General features: G+C 40.3%; 1 protein-coding gene across 1 annotated transcript in view; it reads left to right on the plus strand.

The window, feature by feature from the left end:
* Window positions 1-19,341: 19,341 nt before the first annotated feature.
* RASEF (RAS and EF-hand domain containing) overlaps window positions 19,342-22,652 on the plus strand; it is a 34,936-nt gene continuing 31,625 nt past the window's right edge. The window contains exon 1 of the mRNA XM_065662370.1: window positions 19,342-19,691. Coding sequence (XP_065518442.1) covers window positions 19,342-19,691 — 350 coding nt within the window. The remainder of the gene's footprint in view (window positions 19,692-22,652) is intronic.

The following is a 22,652-nucleotide window of genomic DNA, read 5'->3' on the forward strand; positions in this document are numbered from 1 at the left end:
TCCCATATTTCGTTAGATAGGAGAGACCATAATGATCTACAAAATGTGAAAAGAGACGGACCACGTTATGCAGTACATGGAGAGGGAAAATTCCTCTAATTTTTAGAAATAGTAGAAGTTGCATCAAAGGCAGAGAATACAAAATAACTGATTTTGTCTCTTTTCTTCCTAACATGGAATGAAAAGATTTGGAAGAGGGAAAAAAGAATGATCATGATTATATGGGACAAATAAGTTTCTAAAAATAGATTTTAAAGTATCAGAGAGAAGGAAAGATGTCAGAGGAAAATGTGAATAAGAACAAGCTTTAAAATACTATAGTAAGGGTAAAGTTCTGCTCAGAAGGAATGTTCTCTTTCGTATCCTTCTAGGTTCAGGAAATGAGCACATCATAAAGTTTCCAGCACACTGCAGATTCAAACTTCTGATGATAAATTTGAGCAGGAGCTTTCTTATCTGGGTGTATATTTGCCGTGTGAAAGCAGCTATAAAACCTACCAGGCTGTCAAGATGAAAACATTATACAAATAGATATCCTGAACTGTTTTCCATCATTCTGATACCCCGGGAAGGAGATTCAGATACAGTGACTAACATTTGACTACCTGCTTCTTCTCTGGGTTTGTTTTAGAAATTTCTATTTTGTGTGTTTCTTCCCCATTACATCAGACCTGGATGACAGGAAGTCATCAGTTCTTCTCTGTTGGCGTTTGCAACTTTTTTGATACGTCATGTCCAGCCTATTTTTGAGAAAGAAAACTGAAAAAAATTAAAACAAGTTTTGGATTTTTTTGCTTTTTGCATTAATCATCTTGGATGTGATATTTCTGTAATTTTATTTTCTTCTCACTAAACTTAAAAAACTAAAAGTGTTTGACTGTCATTCTGTAACTGTCAAATGTGTAAGGTCCATGGCTAGTGGTTCTCTGGATCTGCCAACACTGCACAGTGGCAGAGTCCTGAGCATTACCCATGTACGTTCATCATGTATTCTGAAACATCTGAGAAAACAATTACATTCAGTTTAACTTGGCTCAATGGGGTGAGGAAGTTCTGATTTCTTTCTCTTGCCTCAGTTCTAAAACAACTAGGTGCAGTCTGAATTATATCTACATTATTTGGATTATATGCACATTTTGGTATTTGCAGTGTTATGTATCAATATTTGCTATGCAGTTGAAGCATTTTGTGTAGCCCATAGGAATCCACAGTACTGTCTGCACTTGTTTTTTTTCTGTAGGCCTGTAGGCATGGAATTACAGAAATGGTGTAATATAAGGCATGTGAATGTCTCCTACATGTTTTATAACAGAAAGAACCCTGTCTGTCATTCATGTGCTAAAAACTACACTTTATTTCAGAGTGTTATCTGTAGCCTGAATTTAGTATATAGAAAAGACAGTAAGTTCCCAGATCTCATTGTGTATCAGTGAAAGTCAATACACAGAGCTTTAAAAAAAACACAGTTGGTGTAGAAACTGGAAATGTATCCTCAGTGAGAGGATGTGAATGCTTCCTGTGATAATGAACAGAACACAGATGCTAATAAAATAAATTGTAACTGTAATTTTGCTATTAATAAAATAATTTGTTGCTATGAGGGCTCTTGTTGAAAATAACTATTGGTTTCTATATTTATTTTGGTAGCTTAAAACAATGTGTAGTTATGCATTTTATCTAACTGGTGTGGAAATAGTGATGGCTCTCGGTTCAGCAACAGAGAATGTATTGTTAGAGGTCTTTGGTCAATAAGGTTGTTGTGATCTGGGTGAGTCAGGACAGTGACTGTCTTACAGGAGACAAATATTATGATGTGAGGATCTGGCTGTGTTATGTATACATGCTAATGGAATCGATATGTGTTGTAAATTTAGATCTTAATCGCTACTACAATGTATTTCACTTTGTTATCACAGTATCTCCTTGAACAAAAGCAAATTTTACAAGGAGCAAGGAACTGGTTACCCTAAAGGGCTGCAATGCCACACACATTTTGATGATAGTTAGGTATCATGATAACTATATAATGTTTATCTACACACAAGTTGTGTAAGTGTGAATGGCTATTAGATTTTATTGTTTTCATCTGCCACTCAGAGTTCTCGTAGGGACATTTTAGGCTGGTATGTGTAGGCACATATCTAAAGAATATGTGCGTATTTAGTTTCACCTCTGTGTACTGTATTTTAGGTGAAAGATTCAGTTTTCCACTTTATTGTGACTCAGTGTCCTAAACTGGAATTTCTAGTTTTCAGTTCCTTTTCACAAGTGACAGATAAAGGCCTAGGGTTCTTCAGCACCTATTTATGAATGCCGATGTGCACATTTGAAAGCTGAAAGGAAAATGTTTGCCCATATCTGATTCTTGTAAATTTGAGTACTTCAGCCATTTGAAAAATCATGTAGGTGCTGCTGGTGTGCCAAAAGCAGACTGTGGTTTCTTTACCAGAGATGTCACTGCGGTGGCACGCAAGTCCTGAATCAACGGTTCCTAGTTCTAGTGAATGAAAGCATGTATCTTTTAAATGACATCCTATTTGGCAGAAGCCACCTGCCTCTGCATGAATGTCCAATATTTTCAGCAATTTTGATTTAGAGAAAGATGGAGACATCAATTTTCCTTCACAGTGTTTATAAGAATGCTGAAATACTGGTCCTCTGTAGAAATACTTACCTTGATATGAACAATCAAAACATTATGTTATTACTCTGTAAAGATATTTCCTTGGTGAAATCATGATATTTTATGCAAGACTGCAAAACTTTAATTACTAAATTTCTGGAGAAGTAATTATTTTATAGATGAATACTGTCAAGCAGTTACTATTTATCACAGAATCTTGTTTTTTCTCACCTTTTCAATGTACGTAAATGAAAAAAAAAAACAGTTGCAATATTCATTAAAGGAGTGAGATACTGTACAGCATCCGCTTCAGTTAAGCTTCCCTTTTCTATTACAAAATTCTGAGTTCACTGAAGCTGTAACTTCACATAATTCCTTTTATCTTTCTGCACAGTTCTATGTAATTGGAACCACAGAAAATGATGAGGTAGCAGAGGCTGCTTCTGTCCATCTGTCTTGGGTATTTTGATGGTGCCTCATGATAATAATCAAAGTGCTCCTTCCTCATGCTCATTAACCACACTGAAATGTTTTAGCTGAGCCTGCTAGTTTCTCATGAGAATTAGTATCAAAGAGAAAATACAGCATTACTTTCCTAACAGCCCTCTAGCATGCTCACATTCGTGAAATTCTTAGGCAAACAGATGCTGCTCAGGTGTACAACCTCCAAATGGGAACATGATAATAGACTCTAGCAGGAAGAAAATGTTCTTGCAGTCTCTTTAGAATAACAGGATTTCATGGTGTTATTTGATGTGTTGATCTGGCATAAATTTTATTCTATCATATGATATATATATTCTGGTGCAAGGCATGCCTTAGTAACTACTCTGCAATTTTAGCTCTTAATTGGTAAATTAGAGCTTTAAAATCCTATATGTTGTGACATAGTTGTAAGCTTCCCAAGTTTATTATCCATCCTTAGTGAGGTAATTCACAAATGAACACTCACCACTGTTTTTTTGTCTTATGATTTAAGACAGACATTCATGAGGCACGAGAATTGCAAGCAAAGGTAGTGGATCGCACGTTTAGAATTCAAATGAAGCAACTTGTTTATAGAACATTAACTATAACACTCGGTTGCATACAATTAATTTATATTTTGGGAGTCATTGCATTTTTCTTCTCAAAAGTGAATATGCATATATAAAAGCCTGAGGACAAAGTGGAGGCAGTCTCTTAGCGTATTAAACATTCTTTTCTACAGAAACTATCTTATTGATCTAGTGAAAATCCTTCTCATTAACAGGTTTTGTACAAAGTTCTTTTAATCTGAAGCCATAATAAAAGCAGAAATGAGAAGTAATACCTATCAATGTAGAGTGTATCCATTTTAATCAACTTGATACATCTGTCATGGTCTTGCTTTATTCAAGTACACAGTAAATCTATACAAATCACCCTGAAAACATGCATGTTTCCTTATCTCATGATGTTGTGCTTGTAACAGATATACTTTGAGAGTAATCAGTTGTTTTGAGATCTACAGGTATCTTGATGTTTGTGGCTATAAAATGTGACTGCTACAGGAATTCAGTCCTTGGCAGCCAGCTGTCATCAGATTCACTGTCATGCCCTGAGCTCTACAGCAAAAAGCAAAAGAGGGTAAAGCACTTGGCTGAGTTTTAATACGCTGAAATCATAGAATACTTAGGGTTGTAAAGGACCTTAAGAACATAGAGTTCCAAACCCCCATGCCATGGGCAGGGACACCTCACATTAAACCATGTCAACCAAGGCTTTGTCCAACCTGGCCTTCAGCACCACCAAGGATGGAGCATTCACAGTTTCCTTGGGCAACCCATTCCAGTGCCTCACCACCCTCACAGTAAATAACCTCATCCTTATATCCAATCTAAACTTCCCCTGTTTAAGTTTTAACCCGTTACCCCTTGTCCTATGACTATAGTCCCCAATGAAGAGTCCCTCCCCAGCATCCTTATAGGCACTCTTCAGATGCTGAAAGGCTACCTTGAGGTTTCCATGCAGCCTTCTCTTATCCAGGCTGAACAGCCCCAACTTTCTCAACTTATCTTCATATGGGAGGTGCTCCAGTCCCCTGATTACGCTCGTGGCCCTCCTCTGGACTTGTTCCAACAGTTCCATGTCCTTCTTATGTTGAGGACACCAGAACTGCACACAATACTCCAAGTGAGGTCTCATGAGAGCAGAGTAGAGGGGCAGGATCACCTCCTTCGACCTGCTGGTAATGCTTCTTTTGATGCAGCCCAGGATACAGTTGGCTTTCTGGGCTGTGAGTGCACACTGAAGCCGGCTCATGTTCATTTTCTCATCAACCAACACCCTCAGTTCCTTCTCTGCAGGGCCGCTCTGAATCTCTTCTTTGCCCAGTCTGTAGCTGTGCCTGGGATTGCTCCCACCCAGGTGTAGGACCTTGCACTTGGCATGGTTAAACTTCATAAGGTTGGCATTGGCCTACCTCAAAGCGTCTCAAGGTCCCTCTGGATGGCATTCCTTCCCTCCAGTGTATCAACACAGCTTGGTGTCATCGGCAAACTTGCTGAGGGCGCACTCAATCCCACTGTTCATGTCACCGACAAAGATGTTGAACAAGACAGGTCCCAACACCGATCCCTGAGGGACACCACTCGTTACTGGTCTCCAGCTGGACACTGAGCCATTGACCACAACTCTTTGTGTGCGGCCATCCAGCCAGTTCTTTATCCACCGAGTGGTCCACCTATCAAATTGATGTCTGTCGAGTTTAGAGACAAGGATGTCATGTGGGATAGTGTTGAGCGCTTTGAACAAGTCCAGGTAGATGACATCAACTGCTCTACCCCAGTCCATCAGTTCTGTCACCCCATCATAGAAGGCCACCAAATTGGTCAGGCAGGATTTCCCCTTAGTGAAGCCATGCTGGCTGTCACCAAGCACCTTGTTGTTTTTCATGTGCCTTAGCATGCCTTCCAGGAGAATCTGCTCCAAGATTTTGCCAGGCATGGAGGTGAGACTGACTGCTCTGTAATTCCCCAGGTCTTCCATTTTCCCCTTCTTGAAAATGGGGGTTATATTTCCCTTTTCCCAGTCGTCGGGAACTTCACCTGACTGCCACAGTTTTTCACATATAATCACCAGTGGCTTAGCAACTTCATTTAGCAGCTCCTTCAAGACCCATGGATGGATTTCATCAGGTCCCATGGACTTGTGCATGTTCAGGTTTTTAAGATGATCTCAAACCAGATCCTCTCCTACAGTGGGCCCAAGGTCTTCACTCTCACAGTCCCTGCATCTGCCCTCCAAGACTTGTGTGGTGTGGTCAGAGCCTTTGTCAGTGAAGACCGAGGCAAAGAAGTCATTAAGAACCTCAGCCTTCTCCAAATCCTGTGTAGCCAGTTCTCCTGAAAGCTTCCTCAGGGGGCCTATGTTGTCCCTAGTCTGTTTTTTATTCGCTACATACCTATAGAATCTCTTCCTGTTATCCTTAACATCCCTTGCCAAATTTGATTCTGACTGGGACTTAGCTTTCATAACCTGGTCCCTAACTTACTGGACAACATCCCTATATTCTTCCCAGGCTGCCTGTCCTTCCTTCCACCTTTTATAAGCCTCTTTTTCCCCTCTGAATTTCCTTCAGCAGCTCCTTATCCATCCAGGGAGGTCTCCTGGCCCTCCTGCTGCACTTCCTTCTAGTTGGGATGCAACACTCCTGAGCTTGTAGCAGGTGATCCTTGAATAACAACCAACAGTCTTGGGCCCCCTGCCCTCCAGGGCTATATCCCATGGAACCTTACTAAGCAGGCTCCTGAAGAGGCCAAAGTCTGCTCTCTTCAAGTCCAGGGCAGTGAGCTTGCTGCACGCTCTTCTCAATGTCTTGAGGATCTCGAGTTCGACCAGGGGTAACGGGTTCAAACTTAAACAGGGGAAGTTTAGATTGGTTATAAGGAAGAAGTTCTTTACTGTGAGGGTGGTGAGCCACTGGAATGGGTTGCCCAAGGAAGCTGTGAATGCTCCATCCCTGGCGGTGTTCAAGGCCAGGTTGGACAAAGCCTTGGTTGACATATTTTAGTGGGAGGTGTCCCTGCCCGTGGCAGGGGGGTTGGAACTTGATGATCTTAAGGTCTTTTCCAACCCAAACTATTCTATGATTCTATGATTCTAACAAGGGGATCCTCATTGTACTACCCTATATGTAACCGTAAACTTCTTTCCTAAATGTGACCTCAGTTCTTCTCAATTTGAAATTTTGGTATATACACCTGTGATAAAAATCTTCTTCCTTCTAGTAAAGCTTTACTGCTGAAGAAGAAACATTTAAAACATTTTACGGTTTGAAGTTCATTGTAATTGCTGTCCTTGTGGTTGCTACTGTGTTAATATATTTCCCATTTAAAATCAAAATTAAAGCTTGTACCGGCCACATATTGTCTTGGTAAAATCTTTGTATATATGAAATACTTCTTAGTTTATAATGTATGGAGTTGAACCAAAATATATTATTATTCATCCGTATGCTTTTTCATACACAGATGAATTATTGTATGTAGAAATTTAACAAATATGTAGGTTTTGGAAATTTCTCTAGATACGGAATCTCTCTTGATAGTTATTTTAAAGATTTTTTGGGGAAAAAAAGAAAAGAAGTTAATTTTTATTAGTGTACTTGTTGTTTGCCCAAAACCATTTGTAAGTAAGACAAATACCAACACAAAACCACATGTGCTTGTGTCTGCATCTGCCTACATATATATATGGTATGTATATAAGATTCAGGGGACTGCAAAACCAAGCAGAGCTACATGCTCTAGATGACTAGCATGTGTGACCTATAACATGCTAGGATTGACAAGACTCTGTTTATGCGACCTCTTCAGATTAGTAGCACAGTTTAATTTTTGGCTCAGCCAAGTAAAATTCTGACATCCTCCAGAACACACACTAGAGTTGCAGCACAGCTCTGTTTAGCATAATTTAGAGCCTGATTATAATTTCTGGTTTTAAGAGCTGGGGTCTGACAGGGATGCTTTGGTTTGGTCCTAGAATGCTGGAGGACCTTCAAGCAGAGCTGTTATTTCCCTTTTTCCTGACATACTTAGAGAGACGGGTCTATCCTGAAACACTGGATGTAATGTTCTTCTATTTTAGGTATTCTTCTGCCACTTAACCCCAGTCTTTGTGATATCCCTGTCAAGTTGCTTGTGCTTTTCTTTTCCCTTTGTAGCATCACAGAGGAACCTCTGCCCCAGGCAGAATATCATAACTAATGCAATTAGTTATTGGCCCATCAGAGGTAGGACACTGGGACAGATGATCCTGATGTAGCCCATCCAGCTTTCTTACGGTATGTTCTAATGTCCAACAGCAATATACTCCTTACTGCTAGAAAGATTTTGTTTGTGATCAACAGGTTATTCCTTCCAGGCACACAATAGCCTCTTACACTGAACATTGTTATACTTTTGCTTGGTGTTCCCTACTCCTCAGGAACCCTAGTTTTTGATAAGTTTCTAATTAGACCTTTGGAATAGGGTCATGTTTCCCAGGCTATAATCCTTCTTATTCTTCTCAGGAATCTCCCAACTAACCTACATACCAAAAATTGGGCATAGTTCTCCGGTTGAGAACCTAGTAGTGCTGAACACTGTGGAAGTTTATGTTAGGTGGCTCTGAGACTGTGCTTATTTGTATAGATCCCAGTATGAGGTCTGGCTTTTTACGGATTGATGACAGAGTCACACACATCCAGATCATTTCCTGAAAAATGACTATGTAGCCAGTTGTTTCTCCATTATTTAGTGCAGTTAATCATACCTGCCTAAGTATGGTATCTAATTAATGACAATTTTGTCCTCGGTAATTTGTACCCAATTTTGCAGATTATTTTTTTGACTCTAAGCCTGCTATTACACTTGCTTGTATCTCTTTTCAGCTAGTACTCAGCTACAAGTTTAATAAAAAATTCCTAACTCCAGAAGGGTTATCAGAAAATCTGATATCACCTATGACAAATCTCAGATTTGACTTTGAGCTCTAAAAAAATACTCTCCAGATTTGTTTCACCTATGTAACAATAGTTTCAATAGTAACAAGAGTTTCAGTAGTTAACAATTTCATGCTATCTCTTCATCACAGGCTCGTCCACAGCTAGCTCCCTCAGTCATTAAGAGGAAAATGCCTTTCCCCACATGACTTTTGACTAAATTTCTTGCAACTGTATTCTTATTTAGAAAGTCTAGGAAAAGAATTGTTGCATATAATTATTTATACCATCATTGCAGTTCCATTTTTCAAGAGATAGAAAACATGCAGCTCATGCAGGACTTGAAGCTGCTATTTTTCAGGAGTAAAAAACTATCTGTTTACAGATTTGGAGACAAAAAAGGAGCATTCTACATATTATCAGTCCACTTGTTTACAGTTGTGGATCTCAGCATTCTGCTTGTAACAAGTTAAATTTATTCTTGATGAGAGAATTATTTTCATTTTAAAAGATTATCTTCTCTGATGGAGTTGATGTGCGTCACAGGTTTCAGAGCTTCATGCTGAGAGAATTGTTTCTGGCAGGTATAATTAATATAATCTCTTTTCATCGTGCTTCCATCTCTTAAAAGGCTAAGTGCTTACTAACTAAAATACAGTGAGCAAAATAAGTAAAAGTGTGAAAGGGCTTTTCACTATATTTCCTTTTTCCTGTGCTGAATCACAATCTATTAAGATTCCAGACTGTGTTTTGTAAGTAGCTATAGTAATATATATATTTTTTATATCTTTTATGTTTTTTAATAGAGTTTAGTACTGTCAGAATAATAATTTTATTTCTATTTGATGTTATCCAGTTATATGTAATTTAATGTGAAATTTTCAGTTGATCCTGAACTCATTTTTTTTTCTTCTGTGATGAAAATGAATTACAGTGTATTTGTGTTAACTACATGGTGGGTTTTGTTTGTTTGTTTGTTTGTTTGTTTTAATTATATTTATCTTGCTGTGCATAGCAAATTATTGGAATAATTTTAAGGTGCCTTCATGTCTGTTAATGCCTTCTACTTTTCTGACTCCAAGGGCAGCTCTCTGTATTTGAAAGAATCAGAGCAAAGGTGTTTCCATTTATTCAGCATCACTTACAAAGCAGTATGTGTGCATGAATGCTTTAGTCTAAAATAACTACACCAGTTTATTTTGCAATGATAGACTGCCTTAGCTTGACATTCAAAGAGAAGAAAAAATGTTATTATGTATCTTAAATATAGGAGAAAAGTGATTTCCCTAAATTTTATCAAGCAATAGTTCTAACCATTTGACAGATTTAGAAAAAAAAAAGATGCTTAGGTGTGATCTTACCATACAGATAGCGCATGATTTTAGGAGCTGGATTTTTATGTGACCACATATCTAGAATTGAGGGTGGAATGTACCTGCATTGCATTTGACAAGAGCTCAAATACGAGAAAGCTGGAACTTTCTCCTTGCTCTCCCATGTGCTCCAGCTTTCTGTGCCTTCAGTACATCAGATGCTGCAGAAAGGCAATTCTTTTCTTTCCTTACCCATGTGATGGAGTGGGCCTTCCCTCCCACATCCTTCTTCCCTGCAGCCCTCTTACACTTCTGTGGAAGTCATTAAGGCAGAAGTTCTCAGCTTTAAGCTGCTGTGATGTTTTTATTGCAGCTGGGCCATTGATTTTTCATATTTGGACTTCTACAGCTCAGTATAAATCCAAGGGTTGTCCTTAATGTCTTGCAATTTTATTTTTTGTAATTTCTTTATGTGGCCGTGTTTATTCAGCACATGCACTACAGAGTTTTTTCACAGTTTCACCTTAGTTTCTTACCCGTATCTCACTTTCTGCTGTCATATGCTCTTATTTTCAGTTATGTGTTCAGTAGTGCTGTGAGCAAGTAGCTGGAACTTGTTTCTGTAAGTCAGATTCTTAGATACATTCCACTTTTTAGTAAGATTTCTGTCAATATTGAGAAAATTACTTTTATTCCCTCTGAATGTGAAGAACAAGTTACTGAGAAATGCCAAGTGCCACATGTTGCCAGTGTATGTTTACAGTTTGTTCTGAAGTTAACATGTATAATTGTGAACTCTGTGGAATACTTGCATTTCTTTTAAGCTGCAGTGGAATCACAAGGCAGAGACCTGCAATTTTTCCTGTTAGTATTACTTCTCTTGAGTTACAGTGATATTTTCATAGCAGAAGTGGTAGTCCTACAAGTGTGTAGCGTCTTGACCACAAAGGACTGCCTTATGCTTTTGCATGCCTCCTCTTTCATTTTAGGTATAAAGAATAGCTATTCCAAAGAGGAAACATCCTTTCTGCCCTTTTTTAATTAATTAGCAGGATGTAGAAAGTATCCCAGTTCTCTGCAGCCTAACCAATAAAGTCAAAGGTTTATGTCCCTCAACAAAGTAATAGAATCATAGAATCATAGAATAGTTAGGGTTGGAAAGGACCTCAAGATCATCTAGTTCCAAACCCCCTGCCATGGACAGGGACGCCTCACACTAAACCATCCCACCCAAGGCTTCATCCAACCTGGCCTTGAACACCGCCAGGGATGGAGCACTCACAACCTCCCTGGGCAACTGATTCCAGTGCCTCACCACCCTAACAGGAAAGAATTTCCTCCTTATATCCAATTTTAACTTCCCCTGTTTAAGTTTTAACCCGTTACCCCTTGTCCTGTCACTACAGTCCCTGATGAAGAGACCCTCCCCAGCATCCCTATAGGCCCCCTTCAGATACTGGAAGGCTGCTATTAGGTCCCCACGCAGCCTTCTCTACTCCAGGCTGAACAGCCCCAACGTCCTCAGCCTGTCTTCATACGGGAGGTGCTCCAGTCCCATGATCATCCTCGTGGCCCTCCTCTGGACTTGTTCCAACAGTTCCATGTCCTTTTTATGTTGAGGACACCAGAACTGCATACAATACTCCAAGTGAGGTCTCATGAGAGCAGAGTAGAGGGGCAGGATCACCTCCTTCGACCTGTTGGTCATGCTTCTTTTGATGCAGCCCAGGATGCGGTTGACTTTCTGGGCTGCGAGCGCACACTGCCGGCTCATGTTCATTTTCTCATCAACCAGCACCCCCAAGTCCTTCTCTGCAGGGCCGCTCTGAATCTCTTCTTTGCCCAGTCTGTAGCTGTGCCTGGGATTGCTCCGACCCAGGTGTAGGACCTTGCACTTGTCGTGGTTGAACTTCATAAGGTTGGCATCAGCCCACCTCACAAGCGTGTCAAGGTCCCTCTGGATGGCATTCCTTCCCTCCAGCGTATCAACCGAACCACACAGCTTGGTGTCATCGGCAAACTTGCTGAGGGCACACTCAATCCTACTGTCCATGTCAGCAACGAAGATCCTGATAATTTAATGGGAAATATGAAAACATTATTGTTATTATCATCATCATCATTAAAAGCAAAATGTATTTTTAAGCCATTCACAGCTAGCTTTTAAACTTCAACCAATTTTTTATTACACTTCCAAGTATTTGACTGCACTACAGTGTGTTATAACCATGTCATAGTAATTCAGAATGTCTGTTGTTAAAGTACATACTTTAATAGGTTGTACATCCCTTTTTCAAAATTACACCTCTCAAGGACAGAATATTTTACAGCACAATGATGTAGCTATTTTAAGCAGTATCTTTAAAAACTGTATAGTACGGAAATTCATTAAGGGTAAGTTTGTTTACAAAAGATTGCATTTTATTTAAATGCCGTGTTTTTAAAAAAGTTTATCATGAAAGTAGGAATTATTATGTACATTTGACACTGTTGTAATTAACCATTTAACAAGTAGTTTTTAATTAAGAGCAAAACTTTATATGGTGCTCTAGATCGCTCATGAACAATTTCTCTCTCTTTTGCCTTTTGGGTATTTTTTTTTTTTTTTTTACCCCCATTTATTCAAAATTGCCCACTGGATCACCCTTAGTTTTAACTTGAAAGTTATCAGTTCATGATGAGTATTTGAAACTATAGGTGTCCTCATTTCTGCTGAAAACTATTTCAGATGATATATTTTTCCTCCCTCATCGGGTGAACATGATGGTCTATTTCTGCTTTAAAAAAACTCCAGTCAGCAGAGCACATTATGTTATCTGTTACATAACTGTAAAGTGGTATGAAATACAATATGGATGTATCCAACAGCTTTTAGCCCTGTAGCATAGTTAACTAAAGCACTTAGATCTCATCATAGCTAAAGCATAACTTAATGAAGCCAAGTGAGCAGCAGTTGTTACTGTTATCTTTGTGTTTCAGAAGTCAGGTGCTTTAGGAGGAGAATCAGCCTGTCATCGAAAGCAACTATTTTACATACACAGAATTAACTTTTCATACCTATTCTTGGGTATTTAATACAAGAACATGAGTATACACACTGTAAAAGATTTCTAAGCAAAGGCTGGTACAATACTATTTGTGGAAGAAGTTTCATCTGTAGAAAAACAACACATTGGAAATAGTTACTTTTGTGTCTTCTCCAGTTGCATAACTCTTGAAGGTCTGCAAGATAATACACGTATGAAAAGGGTATATTAAGCCTGCTAATGATTTGGGCTAATAAGAACATAATTGTTTTCTTTTATGCTTTGGAGGCAGATGAGAGTGAATCTAGTTTTAGTGACTTTTTAGAGGAGGAAATATCTAATAGATTTTTTTTCCCTTACTGATTTTAGTATGTTGCTGAGATGAATTATCTTTTCTGTAATTTGTGTGATTAGAAAAGAGGATCTTTTAAATTGGTAGCAACTCTGGCAGATGTTTTTCCAAGTCTTTTTTTCTGAGGCTATGGTGAAATCTCACTTGTCCTCAAGATTAACAAGCATTGTATTTTATCTTACGTTCCAGAAGAATTAACGTGACTTTATAACTTTGTGATTCTTTTATTGTTTGATTTACTTTTCATCTCTGAGTCACGTAACCTTTAGTTTCCTTTGTTTTAAAAACCCCATTAATTTTCTTTAACACTTTCCTATTCAGAAGATCCTTGAGGCATGCTTTACTACACCTTTCTTCTTGTCCAGCTCTCCAATCTTTTATTGCAATATTGTTTGGTCACACATTGCAATAAATAGTTATTGAATGGTTTTGAATGGACTCATTTTATTTTTCACATGATACAGAATTGACCTTAGGGGACAAAATGTCAAATTAGTTGTGTTCACATTTATTTAGCTTTTTAAATGAAACAATTTTCAAAGTCCTATATATTCGGGAAATAAATTCTAATAAGATTACAAGATCAAATGTTATTCTGACCTTTCATAAATAAAAGGGCCTAAACAGGATATTTTTCTACCCTAGTAAGTTAAACCCACCAGAACTGTTCTCTGACACGGAGGCCAGTGTGTATGGCAGTGTCCACTTCATTATTATTAAACTGGGCTTACCTTCCAAAACAGGGTGGCCACATTAAAACTGGTTTATCCTGTCTCCCAGACAGTGCTCATTAGGGCAGAGAAATAATTTGGGAGATGCTAGTTGTACTGCATCCAACGCTGGGGGATTGTTCTAAACAATTTAACAATGTAGGAGGCTGAGCTTCTGTGCCTTTGCCTGAGTTCTGGCACTATGGAAATTATCAGTTGCAGTCAAAGCTACTGAGAGACACCATCCAATGCTACTTTCAATGGGGTATATGTCAGTTCTGTTTTCCGAAACCAAAATGCCCAGAAGCCTGAAGTTGTGGGCATGTCCAATAGCCCTCTGGGCAATGAGCAGCTGAAGAGCCAAAATCCCCTTTGGATCCAGAAATGAGACATTCTTCCTTCATTCTTTGAGGGCTTGCTCTGATGCCAATACACAGAATTTGCCTAACACGAACGTGAGAAAGTTTCACACAATGAAACAGTGAACGCCTCTTTTGCCCAAGAAAAAGCAGAAAGAATTACTAATGGTGTCTGTTTTCTTTATAGAGCAAGCTGAAGGTAAGTGCATTACACAGAAGCTTTGGAGATGGGTTCAGTCTTCTCTGTAGAACAGATTCAGATATTTCCTGCTCCATGTAAGCAACCCTGTCCTTTAGGCTGTCTTACAGTTGCTCAAATGATTGAATATGTACCATTTACCTGAAATCTGTGAAAATAATATGGTTTTTGAATTGGACAGAGAGAAATTAAAGACAGATCAGTGATCCACTGGCACAGGGAAAACTGGCATCCAGCATCTGGTCCAGAGAATTTTTTAACTAGTTATAATGCACTGTAAAACACAGATACTTGGAGCATTAGCTTTAAACAGCTGGGTGCTTCTCAGCTCCATCACTGTCCCTTGTAGCTTTGTGGTTAGGGCTTGCATTAGGGAAAAGGGAACTTTAATTTGCTTCTGGCAGACCAGTGCATTAAATGTGATTCTCCTGTATCCAGGGAAACGTTCCAACACACTGAGCAAAAAAAGGGAGGTAGAAAGATGGTGAAACCATGACCTTTCTGTTTGCAAGGAAAACATGGACCTTGTTGTGTTTTTGAAAGAACTTTGGCACCACTCTGTGGTAAGAGGTCAAAGCTAATCCTAACTGGATGGAAAAATGTCTGTTTGACCTAAAATTGTTGATCTTTGTCCTGAAAAGGACACATGTATCCTCTGTCTTCAGCATTGCTCATTGTGCATGAGATTTGCACACAGGGAGTTGCATCTTGAGATGGCTATTATTTTAAGACCAGAGAAGTTTTATCAGTAATTTTTTTGACTGCTAGAATGAGTAAGAGTATGTAGTATTTCAAACACGATAAAGGCTTAGGTATCTGAAAACTTGTATATATTTCAGTTAAAAAAGCCTAGAATGCTTATTTTGCTTATCTCCTTACTTTATTCTGTCCATTACAGAGTTACCTGTGACTCTTTTTATGGCTGCTGTAGGAAACTCTGAAGACTGATCAGTACGGGTTTCACCATCTATGACCATGCACAAAGGAATATTTAGTCCATGGTGAAATTCAAATTCTTAATAGTAAGCAGAATGTAATAATCTAACGTAATATATGAGTTTTCCATTGACATGTTATTTCTCTGTTCACGGAATAACTTTTCATTTTTTGCTATGAATGGACTCAGAGAATTTTGCTTTAATTTATTTTACCGCTAAGGAGAAAGAAATAGTAAAAATATTAGCAGTGATTGGGTTTTCTCTTCACAGAGCAATTTGTTGTAGCAATCCAGCTTTATCACAAGAAAATAATGTCAGAATGGATCTAGCAGCTTTACTTTCTTTGAGCCTAGTAGGACTGAAAAGACAAAGGAATAAACGCCTGGATTTTCTAAGGATGCTTGTGGATCTGTCCATGTTAGTTTAATTTGCCCCTTTGTTTCTAAGGAAGTGTTACTTTCATACCCAAAGATGGGATTTGGTGACTCCTTCTGCATTTCACTCAGTTTTGCATTTCTATTCTTGTTTGTTAAAAGCCAGGTATTTGTCAGGATTCCTAAGAGCTTAAAAGTAGGACAGAATTAAAAAAATAATCAAGGTATTATGAAAATCATCATGAAAGCATTCTTCTAAAAGATGAAATCCATTTCATGGATTTCTGAACTTCATTCATATGAAGTATTTACTGCTGGCTGCCTACGTTATTCAAAACTATTACAGAGTTTGAAAATTGGCAATATCACAGCATGTCTTTAGAACAATCTTTTTCTGTTATTTCTGGGGTTGGAGTACTCTTGTTAGAGCAGCATGAGGATGACTGCTAACACCTCCAAAATAGGACAACAGTCATTACTGGTTATTTCAGCATCAGACTGGCTATTCAGTTGATCGTACAGACAAGCTTTTAAAAAGGCTGTATTTAAACAGCATTTAAGAGTTCTGTAGCTTATCTCCCTATCAGCTCGCTCCTTGGTTCTTTTGCTTTCTGAGGCGATGCTAGGTCTTGATGTCATGTGGTGTGCCACGCCTCCTCTTCCTGGTTCCTCTGTCTCCTAACCTGCTCATTTAACCTCTGTCACATTGTCAAAAAGCACCTTCTCTAAGTCAGAATAATAGGACACTTTGGTAGTGATGCAATGAATTTCTTCTTGTTCATGTGTTTCTTAGCCAAACCTGAAGTTCCTGAGCATGATTTCATGTTCTGTTCTGCCTCTTCAGCTGAAAAGATCCTCCAGCTAGCTTGTGTGTTTCATGGCACAGAGAAGTAAAACAGATAGTACTGAAAATTACACATGGGATATATTTGTATTTGTGGCTTTGGTTTCTTACTTATGAATTTAAAACTTCTCCAGCATAACCATAACCATTAGTCCACGAAAAAAGTGCTTTGGTTTTGCATATTTATTTAATTTAGAGCTGGATTTGAAGGAACAGATCCTTTTGGAATAGGCACATAATTTCAGAACCAAGCACTGTTTTGCCATTGCCTCCTGGGAATCCTGCCCTCAGCACTCACTCAAATTATATTTTATTTGTTATCTCTGTGCTGTTGTTAGGACCATTTCACCAAGCTGTGACCTGCTAAGCAAGCACCGATTGCGTGGCACTGTGTAACACTGCAGGCATCATCTGTTTTACAGGATATATGCCATGGAAGTGCTAAATGACACACTGCACTTCATGCCAGTGTCTGAGATTTGTGCGACTTCTGTAACAGTGGAAACAAGGGAGATGCCAAAGACAATGACAGCCACTGAATACACAAGGGATTACCTGCACATGAAGGCAGAAATCTGTCCCATGTAGGCATTGCATTGGCAATATTGCAAGATTTTTGTATGGGTTGCTTTAAAACAGTATGTTAATATGAAGATTTCAATTTGTTTTCGATGCTCCTTATTATTTGCTTATATTACATAGGAAGAAATATAAAGCTTTCAAATGAAACAAAGATGCAGACCTCTGCAGTGGAAGGGTCAAATCCCAAGTCTTATAAAAGTACGGTTATATAGAAAAGTTTGGGAAAAGATGATGTTCAATCTCAGAGAAAAAAAAAAAAAAAAGATGGAGGCTATGTATCCAAAGTCTATGCCCTCTACTTAGCAGTACATGGTAGTTACTACCACAAGAGATACAACAGAATGAATAAGTGAATGAGCAGGATAAGGATTACTGATAAATGTCAATTCATACACCTGCAGCCACAAAAGCAAACAAGAAGGTGAGCGCATTAATTTGCGCAGGAACTACCTGTCTGTCTAGTAAGACACATTCAGCCCTGTATACGGCTGTTCCAGCTCAGCTCAGGAGTTTGTCCACACTGAAAGCTGAAGGTCCTGACTGATGTACAGAGAGCTGGTGTGTGTAAGCAAGATACGTTTGCCTCTTTGAATAGCTGAACAAACCTTCATCAGACTCACAAGGTCTCATGACACTCTTTGGGTACAAAAATTTAATGGCCAGATGAGCAACCATAGAACAGAAGGAACACTTTTGTTAAATTCTGCTTTACTAAAATATTAGATTTTGCTAGACTCAGAATCTCAAGATGATACCACTTTCCTACTCTTACTAGTTCTATAACTGAATAACGGAAACACAGTGGCAAATATGCATCAAATAACAAATTTAAGTCCTTCAGGTATCTGACATTTTTAAGCTAAGATTTCTTTTCCAAATTGCTTGACAGCTGTATTTCTCTGGATTTCAGGGAACATTTCACAACACATTGTACTGACTAGGGATAGATTGTTGGCAGGATTTTAGGCTGACTCTGTCTAAGCCTGACAAAATAGTAATAAAAAACTGTATAAATATAATAATTTTCATTGAGAGCATTTCCCACTTCTTAGGCAGAGGGGAACTTTAGAGTTTTCATGTGATTTATTTTAATGAAAGGTTAGTTGGACTGCTTGTGGTTTCCTGGATCAGTCAGTTAGCCTTGGGCTATGTTTCTGTCAATAAGGAAACACTGTTTTGACGGTTGGATTTGTATTCTGTTTAACTCCATCACAACTTTGGTATACACAATTTACATTTGCAGATAGACAGAGACGAGAGTGAGTGTGGGGGGAAGGAAGGGAATCTCAGTTCAAATTTAACTGCCTGCAATGAAATCTGGGTCTGGCTTCAAGAGAGCGAGAAGTCTTTCTGCCAAGAAAGACAGACGCTAGTTCTTCTACACAGAGCACTGAAAATCCGCTCCTTTAGTTTACTGATCCGAATGTAGCATTTGCATTTTCAGTTTAAGCTGGTATTTTAACTGTGCACATTTCTAACTTACTGGTGATGGGACAGGAGTGAGCACGTACTCAGCAATGTAGAACTCCAAGACTACTCATAGTCACCAAGACATAGGGAAACTGGTTTTTGGAAGAACTTCCTGGGTTCTTCATCGTCCATGAGCAGAAGTGCTTTTATTCTGTTGGGAAACGACAATGAGATTTAACACCGTACAGTGACAGCGCAGCACTAGCACTCCCCTTTGTTGCTGCGAGGAGGTGAGGCGGGGTTTTAACCTGTGGTGCTCCTGAACGGTACCTGCGCTTCTGGCAGCCCCGGGCAGAGCGGCGCGCAAGAGAACCAGCGCCCTCCCCGGCACCACCGGCGGGATAGCGGCGAGGCCTGGCACCCGCAGGTCTTCTGCTTGGGGCCGCCCGGAGGCGCCCGCGGCCTTGTCCCGTACCTGGCGCAGAAACGCTCCGCCACCTGCGGCCCGGCCCCCGCCTCCCGGCCACGCCCGGCCCCGCAGGGTACCGGGGCGGAGCAGGTACCGGCCCGCCCTGCTGCGCCGACGGGAGAGGGGTGCCGTCAGCCCGAGAGCCTGCGGCTTGCCCTGTCCCGGTCCGCTTCGTCCCGGTCAGAGTATTCCCGGCTGATGGATCCCGAAGCGACGGGGGACGAGCTGTCCCGCCTGCGGGCCCTCTTCCTGGCCTGCGACGCCAGCGGCTCGGGTCGCATCGAAAGGGAAGACTTCGCGGCTCTGTGTGCAGAGCTGCGGGTGCGGCCGGCCGAGGCAGAGGCCATCTTCCAGCGCCTCGACAGTGACCGCGACGGGGCCATCACCTTTCCCGAGTTCGCCCGCGGCTTCCGCGGCGCCACCCGCTGGCGGCCCGGCGGCGAAGAGCTGGAGGGCGAGGAGGAGGCGGCGTGCGCCGCCGTGGGGCTGGAGCAGCCCTGGAGGGACTTCGAGGTGCGGCTCGGGGAGGAGGCGAGGTACATCCCCAGGTAATGTCCGGCCACGTCCGAGGCGGCACAGGCACAGCAGCCCCGGTGGGCGTGGGGCCGGGGCCCCAGGGTGCCAGGGCTGACCCTTCCAGGGGCGTCTGGTGGCAAGCTGCCTCTGCCGCCCTCCGGGGAGGCAGCAGCTTGAGCCGGTGTTGTTGCAATTGCCCAGCTGGGGAACGGCCGTACCAGAGTTGAGGCTGACCTCCCACCCGCCGTGCTTGCAGGCGTACACCGCCCTCCCCACGTCTGTGCCCCGGCTTTGAGCGTTTCCAGCTCTTTTATCAGCGTGCAGCCGCTTGCTTGCTTCCTCTCTGCTGCTCTACCAGTGCCCCACGTGGGAGAACCTAGCCGGTGGAGCGCTCGGGATACAGAGTGAGCCAGCTCCACCCGCGAAACTTTCTCCCGCAGATACCCCCCTGACGGGCCCAGCATCTTTCTTGCACCCCTGTCTTCCGTCTCCTTTTACACCACCCCTGTCTCCAACTATGGCTGGCTGTCTGGGGAGCTCACTGAAGTCCGTGAGAGCCTTTCAGTGTCAGTGAAATAAAGACAGTTGATGGTATAGTTAAGTTTGGGGTTAAACCAGGTTACCAGGGGCTTGTCTGTATCAAGCTGGTTCCACTTTGCAGAAGCACATTTTGGTGATTTGCAGTAATCTGGCTGAAACCTTAGGTGCTCAAAATTAATATATAAATTCCGGCCATAAAAAATAGAGTGATTCAGCTTAATTTAAAAATTGTAATTTAAGATGGAAAACCAGCAATCTGAGTTCGAGGTCTTGGCAGCTAATTAAGGGGCAGTTAAAAATACTACATGGATGTATCTAAAGAGACTGTGTCAACCTGTAGTGGTAGTGGGTCCTGGCTGTGAGATACAGAGAAGCTAACAAAAAGCATGTTGGTTTCTGTGTAACTTTTGTATAAATCAAATCAGATGTGCAGGTTTGTTGTTGTGGGTTTTTCCCCCCCCCCCTTTTTTTTTAAGGGTTTTTTTGTTTTTTTTTTTTTTTTGTGTGTGTGTGTGGTTGTTTGGGGATTTTTTGTGTGGGTTTTTTTTTTTGTTGTTTTTTGGGTTTTTTTATTTTTTAACAGGAACTTGTAACAAATCAGTGGCAAATTTTCATCATAGCAGTCTCCATACCCTGCACCTTAAATTTTCTTCTACCCCGGTAATTTGTTTCTAACCACTTTTAAAAATGTGTTCAGATTGTGAGATTAAACATTTATTCAGAGATATTTTCAGTTACTTAACTTGCTACTCATGTGCACAGCCTGAATCAGCTGTTCTTTTCTTTTTGGACTGGAAGAACGAATAACAATGGTTAGTCTTACAGACAGATCAGTAATTTCATATGGTCTTTACTTACCCAGTTCATGATGCTGTCTTTGCTACATAGTTTGCTTTCTACAGAAAGAAAACAATAAAAGAAAGGTCCACTTGAAAATTTGCGGAAGCACTTTGTGACGTAACCTAAACCCAGACAGAAACTCAATAGATGGAAAAAATCTGACTCATGAACAGTGGTGGCATGTGAAAGCATCTCCCTCCTTATGATTAGTAAGGCTATCTCAGTATCTAGGTTACTATCTTTGCCCCAACAGTTTCAATATAGTCCAGTTGTTTGTCTAAGAGGATGGTAGGAGGGAAGGGGAATAGCTTTTGTTGGGTTTATTGTGCAGACGTGTCCTTAAGTTTTGTTAAATTCATCATGACAAAATGTCATATGTGTTATGATTCTTATACATCAGAATTGCAAACATAACTAGATTTTGATAGTTAAATACATGTGTATCAGCTGGGCAGTAATTTGATGTAAATGCTTCCTATTCATGTTCAGCTTTGTAAATAGCTTTGAACATCCTTGGTAGTTGGCTGCCTATATTAGGTGTGTGTGTGTGTGTGTGTAAACGTCAGCTGGAGAACAGTGTGCCCTTTGTTTCCCTGTTCCTTCTCTTTCCCGTCCTGAAGTACTAGAAGCAGATCTGTGTTACGGCCCAACTTTTTCCATTTGTGGCCTGCAACTTTTTTTGTTCAAACATACGTATAATTTTTTTTTCATGTGAGTAGTCCCAGTAAAATCATCAGGACCACGTAATAATGCAGGTCATGAAGGTACTGCAGTTGTTGGAGGAGTCTGGGCATATGGTTGATTTTAAGCAACAGAAAGTAACAAAACCATGTAAAGTACAAACTGGTACTTCAGAAGAGTTACTTATCTTACATATTTATTGCTTTTATCAGTTTGTTGCTATTTTTTAGGGAGAGGCAGTACAGACCTTGCTTGGAACACACCTTTATGTTCAATACTATAAAACAGTTGGTGTCCTCACATTGTGGACACACATATGTCTTCATATGTTTGCTGTAACATTGACATCGAAAACCATGAGAAAAGTAATTAAAAAGAAGAAACTGCCCAAACTGTTGTCCATAATTTTTATCTTGTTCATGTGTGCTTTCAACCTCAATCATTTTAAGGTTCAGTCCCTCAAGATGCTGTGCCTTCTGGCTCTAGTGTAGCAAAATGCTAGGACATGTGCTTTACTGGTATTGTGGTTTATATAGAGAGAAACAAAGCACAGCAGATTGAAGTAATGAGATAAAACCGGGTCTGAAGCCAGGAGAAAATGACGCAGTAAACATCTGTGGTCTTTACCATTCCTGAGCTTGACTGAGTGCCCATGGACATCAAGGGGAAATTTTTCACTGATACCAATACACACGGTTTAGCCTATCTTTCTGCAACAGGGCTTTTAAAAGCTGTAAATAAGCTCCATAATGATGTGTCAAACCCAGTGAGAGATCAATATCCTGATCCAGTACTTAAGTGTAGTAGCAGACATTAGATGCAGCATTGCTTACTGCCAGGTGTTGCCTTGTTCCAAGTACTAAAATCAATAAGCATAGTTTGAATTTAGCTAATTAAAAAATTTTGTTTTATTATGGGATAGATCCTGCCTC

This window comes from Lathamus discolor, chromosome Z (genome assembly GCF_037157495.1).
Source record: "Lathamus discolor isolate bLatDis1 chromosome Z, bLatDis1.hap1, whole genome shotgun sequence".
NCBI lineage: Eukaryota > Metazoa > Chordata > Aves > Psittaciformes > Psittacidae > Lathamus > Lathamus discolor.